At 49.0% G+C, this 6,048-nt stretch overlaps 1 protein-coding gene across 1 annotated transcript in view; it reads right to left on the reverse strand.

The window, feature by feature from the left end:
- LOC147095447 (uncharacterized) overlaps positions 1–911 on the reverse strand; it is a 68,075-nt gene extending 67,164 nt beyond the window's left edge. The window contains exon 1 of the mRNA XM_085973639.1: positions 806–911. Coding sequence (XP_085829765.1) covers positions 806–911 — 106 coding nt within the window. The remainder of the gene's footprint in view (positions 1–805) is intronic.
- Positions 912–6,048: the final 5,137 nt, after the last annotated feature.

Raw genomic sequence — 6,048 nt, forward strand, 5'->3', positions numbered from 1 at the left:
TAGGACACGGGGGCAGGAGCTGCTTCGATTGGAGGATGATTACCTGTTACTATGGGGGAAGGGAGCAGGGGTGAGAGGTCAGATGAGTAACGCTCCTGGGTGACAAATGAGAAGAGGCGATAGATGAGAATAAAAGTCAGATCAGTGGCGAGAGAGAGAGAGAGAGAGAGAGACAGAAAGAGAGAGAGAGACAGAGAGAGATATAGCGAGAGAGAGACAGAGAGACAAAGAGAGAGAGGCAGGGAGTCAGAGAGAGAGAGAGGCAGACAGACAGAGAGTGAGAGACAGCGAGAGAGAGAAAAAGAGAGAGTGAGACAGAGAGAGAAAGAGAGAGAAAGAGAGACAGAGAGTGAGACAGAGAGAGACAGAGACAGACAGAGAGCGAGGGAGACAGTTGAGAGTGAGAAAGAGAGAGAAAGAGAGAGAAAGAGAGACAGAGAGCGAGACAGAGAGACAGGGAGAGAGAGAGGGACAGAGCTGCCCTCCGTACGGTGATGGGCAAGGACACCGGTAGACTTGATGCTGCAGTCAGCGAGGTCATACTGAGCGCTCCAGTGGGTCCCCCGTCACCCTGACTAGAGCACACTCAGCCTGAGTACCTGTGCCCGCTCATCTACAATTAGTGGGGCAGGCCCTGTGGGGTGGAAACGGTCATGGGGAAGTACCTGGTGGACACCAGAGCCTCGAGCACGGTGATCCATTCACCCTGGCCCAGCAAACTCCCCTTCAGTTTGATGGGGTTCACCGGGGATGAGCAGGCGGGAGCAGGGTTTACTCCCCTTATCATTAAGCTAGGTTCCCTCACCACTAAATGGGAGCGTGTTCTCATGAAATAGGATCAGCCCGGGTGGGGAGTCCTTGGGTCCGACTTCATGTTGGCCCACAGGGTCATTGTAGATTTTAGGAACCATTGCTTGTGGGGAGCAGTGGGTTCCGATAAGGTTGTAAGGGGGGCTTCTTTTAACTGATTTAAGGTAATTTACCTGGTCAGCCACCTTTGCCTGCACTCTGACCAATTTCCAATAAACCAGTTTTCAAACAGCGGTTTCGAATCGCTGCCCCACCTTCTAGTTCTGACAAGAGGACTTATAATTAATGATATATTAAAACGAACAAGTGGTTTTGATGTGAGAAAGTCAAACTTTTATTAAACTAAAGAAACTACAATAAAATATTAAACCATACCACACGAGCACAGTAATTACAGTAAAATTGCTTAAATGGGGGAAAACAGACAGTAAAAACGAGGGGTAAGTAGCTACAATGTTCATTAAACAATCTTAGCAATATCCCCTTAATTACCATCCCTTAACTCCTTACTAGGTTGTTTTGCTGAGGAGTCAGAAACTCTGCTCACATGTGGTCCAGCGAAGTGACAGAGAGAGAGAGAGAGAGAGAGGCTCACCTGTGATCCCAGGAAGTAAAGAGGGAGTGATAGCTTCTCAGCAGCTATCTTATACACCTTGTGAGCCCCCTCCCCCCTCTGCTGTTTGCCTGTCTGGAAAATTTGCGCCCAAAAAGTTCCAATTCACAAGAGAAAAGCTGTGATTGGCTAACTCAAAGTGGCTGGACTGGGTTAGAGTCTGCACTGTGGGGCCGAAATGATCCCGCCCACATCTGGAGCTCACCTGGGCTAAAACAAAAGGGTATGCAACAGCCCTATTGTCCAGTGCTGGGTGATTTAAAAACCCATTCATTGCTTAAACTGTAGCCTTTCAAAAGTCCATTCCAGGGTTTTAGTCTCTCATTGTGTGTCTGAGTAGTTCTGAATGGCTGTGTCAACATAGCAGTTTCAAATCGATTGTCTTGCGGTCAATTCTCAAGTGGGCAATTGCTTAAGTCAATAAACAAACCTTGCCTCTGAAGAGAAAGGGGAACCTCCCTGTTTTGATTGACAGGTCTTTCACACACACACATTACAAGCTGTACAGGCTTTCCAAACCCCACGGTTCTTGGCCAATGCTTTCTGTGGCCATTTTAAAACCTTTTGTGATTGCCCAAACTCCAGGGAATGATTTTATTAATAAAGTACTGTCTCAAGGTGTGTGAAGAGCTCCTCGCCTCCCGTGTTGTCCATGTTCTTTCCATCTCAGAGCAGTCTTTTTTTTCGGTTGTAGGCACATTTTAAAACATGGTAGACAAGTCACATCACCCAATTCTTCATCCACAATGTGCACCAATCTTTTCAATCTTCAGGGAAAAACAGAGGAAATTTTGCAACCCCTACAAGGCGGATGAGATAGTGGTAATACCCAGAGACAAGGGGGGATGAGGGAGCATCTGCAGCATGAAGCCCCGGGGTAGTTACAACCAAGAGGTTTTGGTCAGTAACATCCCGCTCCAGTGCCAGGCAGAGGTGCGGAGCAATTTAGATGCTTTCGCCACCCACAAGCACGACTGTGGACGGGGTGACTGGGGTAGAGGTTAGAGTAGACGGGGATCCCATGTCTAGGCCTCAAAAACAGTATAGTTTTCCCAGGGAAGCGGAGGCAGACTTGGAGACGGCACTGGGTTCCCTGGTGAAGCAGAGTGTGTTGAGGCTGATTGCCACCCATGTGAACTCTCCCCTTTGGCCGGTCAAGAAACCTGACGGGTCATGGAGAGCCACAGTGGACTATCGGGTCCTCAACAATAATATCCCAGCCTGCGCGTCCACAGTCGCGGCTGTAGCGGACCTAATTGGAAATATTCCAGCCACCGCGACCACCTTCTCGGTGCTGGATGTTTCAAATGGGTTCTGGTCGATTCCCCTTCAATGGGAAGACCAGTATAAGTTCGCCTTTACATTTAAGGGTCAACAGTATACTTGGACGTGTCTCCCCCAGGGGTTTCATAACAGCCTCTCCATCTTCCACCAAAGCCAATGCTAATGCTGTGAAGAATTTTAGCCAGCCCCAGCAGATCGTTCAGTATGTGGACGACATTCTCCTCTTTAGTGATAAGGAGGAGCACAGGCGACTGCTGAGCGAGCTGCTGAAGTTACTCAGGGATGCGGGTTTTAAAGTCAACCCAAAGAAGGCTCAGGTCGGTCAGAAGGAAGTAAAATTTCTCGGGCTGACCGTCCGAGCAGGTGAAAGGGCGATCGATGATGCCCGACGAAAGGCAGTACAGGAGCTCCCAGCCCCCATGACGGTGTCGGGGTGACGTCTTTTCTGGGGCTCACAGGGTACTGCCGGGATTTCATCGAGGGACATGCAGCCACAGTAGCCCCTTTACTTCAGCTCCTCCGCGAGGGAATCGAATGGGAGTGGGGTTCCAACGGCCAGGCCGCATTCACCCAGCTGAAAAGGGACCTCCAAACGGCACCTGAGCTGGGTGGGATTAACCAGGGGGAAGAGTTCCCGCTAGAGGTAGTAACCAGCGGGGACACTAGAGAAGGTCATAAAACTCCCCAGCACCATGAGCGCTCAGCACGCTGAACTGGCGGCCGTGACCTACGTGGTGACTCACTCCAAAGAGTTCCCCCCTCCATATAACATTTGCTTGGATTCAATGTTCACATGCAACTCTTGCACTTAATATTTGGCAATCTGGGCAAGACGAGGGTTTTAATCCGTCGACGGGAGACCCCTGGCCACAGCTTGGTTGCTCCACAAAATCTTAGAGGCCACCAAGAATAGAGGGGATTATTACATCCACAAGGTAAAGGCCCATTCTAAGACAGAGCCCCGTGGGGTGGGGGAACCAGAGGGCAGACAGATGAATAAGCAAAGAACGGAACTAGAGAGGGAACCCTGTGGGATCCAGGGAAAGCGGCCCCAGTAGCAGCCATCCGGAACAGGGGAGGCACACCAGGGATCCCTCTAGCCCCGGACCTTAAACAGGCACAGGCACAGGACCCCATTCTCAAGGCCGTCCTACTAGGTAGGGGGAAGGGGGAGACAATCAAAGGTCCCGTTGGCGCTGCTGACATCAGCGTTAAGGACGGGATGTTGTTTAAGGGGGACCGGTGGGTGGTCCCAGTACAGCATCGGGAGGACTTTCTCCAGCTAGCTCACGGGGATCCTGGGGCGGGACACCCGGGACCAGAGACCACTTGGCAGCGGGTAGAAGAGTTCGCAGCTAAGGGAGGATGTAAGGGGTGTAACATTTGCATATTGATTTATCATTGGCCCGCAGGCATCTGTAAGGAATACCTATTATATTCACATGTGATCACATGCTGAGTTGTCATTGGCCTGCAGGCATCTGTAAGGACTGCTATTGTTTAGAAGACCCAGGGGGTCCTGACTCCATCTTGTCCACACGGTGCTGGATGATTGAGAAAGCTTACAGACCTGATGCTTCATTAAAAGAGTTTAAAATGTAATACTCCGTTGTCCTGCAATTTATTATTTTTGTACAAAGTGTGCAAAACAAGACATGGTGTCTGAAGTGGGATTTGAAATGGACATCGTTGGAGCTCCCTTACCTCGAATGAATTGGGGATCTTTGAACTTACCTAGAGAATGGCGCAAGTTCAAGCAACACGTGGAGTTGATGTTTTCGGGTCCACTGAAAAGCAAAGGGGAGGAAGAAAGATGCAGCTACCTACTCCTGTGGATCGGAGAAAAAGGAAGAGACATTTTTAACACATGGTCTCTCACTGCGGATGAAGCAAAGGTACTGAAAAGTTATTTTGACCATTTTGAAGCATATGTGATGCCGAAGACAAATACGATATTCGCTAGGTACAAGTTTCAGGAGAAAGTACAAGGAGCTAGTGAGTCGTTTGAACAGTTCGTGACTGACTTAAAACTGCTGGTAAAAGACTGTGCATATGCAGATAAAGATGAGATGGTCAGAGATCGCATCGTGTTTGGAATATATTCAGCTAAAGCATGGTGGCATAGTGGTTAGCACTGTTGCCTCACAGCGCCAGGGACCCGGGTTCAAATCCGGCCTCGGGCGACTGTCTGTGTGGAGTTTGCACATTCTCCCCGTGTTTGCGTGGGTTTCCTCCGGGTGCTCCGGTTTCCTCCCACTGTACAAAGATGTGCGGGTTAGGTTGATTGGCTATGATAAATTGACCCTTAGTGTTAGGGGGATTAAATACGTGGGGTTACGGGGATAGGGTGGGATATGTGTTGGTGTAGGGGTTACGGGGATCGGGTGGGATATGTGTCGGTGCAGGCTCGATGGGCCGAAATGGCCTTTATCTGCACTGTGGGGTTTCTGTGATTCTGTGATAAAGTGAGAGATACTTTTAAATGTTGGGTCCGGGCTAACACTGGACAAAGCTTTGGACACAGCTAGATCGCACGAGATAGCCCAAGCACAGTTGAAAACCATAACTGGCGCCACGAGCAGCTCGAGTGAACAGACAGTGCACGCAGATAATAGACACACACCAAAGAACACTGCCCAGAGAGCGTGTTTCAGAACAGAAAGAACAGAGAGAGTTCTAAAAATGGGCGACACAGACATAAAACGCTTCTAAAACTGTGGATATTGTGGAAACAACTGGCATGGAAAAAAGGAATACTGCCCTGCCAAAGGAAGGCAATGTACTAAATGTGGTAAACGGAACCACTTTGCTAAAGTTTGCAAGACTGTTTTCGGAAAAACAGTACACACAGTGAGTGACAGCCAAATGCCAGATAGAGAGCCAAATGCAGAGGAACTGTTTATTGATTCTGTGTCACAGAAAAAACAGATTTCAGAGACTGAGCAAGCTTTTGCCGATATTGAGATAGGAAAACAGGGCAAAGAGCTTAAGTTTAAACTAGACACTGGATCTCAGGTTAACGTAATTCCTCTGAGTGAGTATCACAGCTTGAAGGATGAGTGTGAGCTATAGCCCACCTCACACAGACTGACCGGCGATGGGGGTGAACAGCTCATTGTAAAAGGCACATGCGTGATGAAATGCAAGTACAAAGAAAGTGACATGATGTTGGACTTTTACATTGTTAACACTCAAGCACCTCCAGTGCTAGGTCTAAAGGCATGTTTAGACATGGATCTCGTCAAGCTAGTGCTATCATTGACAGCACCAGTTGAGAAGCAGACAGTCATGGAGGAGTTTGCTGACGTTTTCAAAGGAATCGGACTATTCCCAGGTGAATG

Source organism: Somniosus microcephalus, unplaced genomic scaffold (genome assembly GCF_052327205.1).
Source record: "Somniosus microcephalus isolate GS21.2 unplaced genomic scaffold, FLI_Smic_1.0 unresolved_chr1, whole genome shotgun sequence".
Classification (NCBI taxonomy): Eukaryota; Metazoa; Chordata; class Chondrichthyes; order Squaliformes; family Somniosidae; genus Somniosus; species Somniosus microcephalus.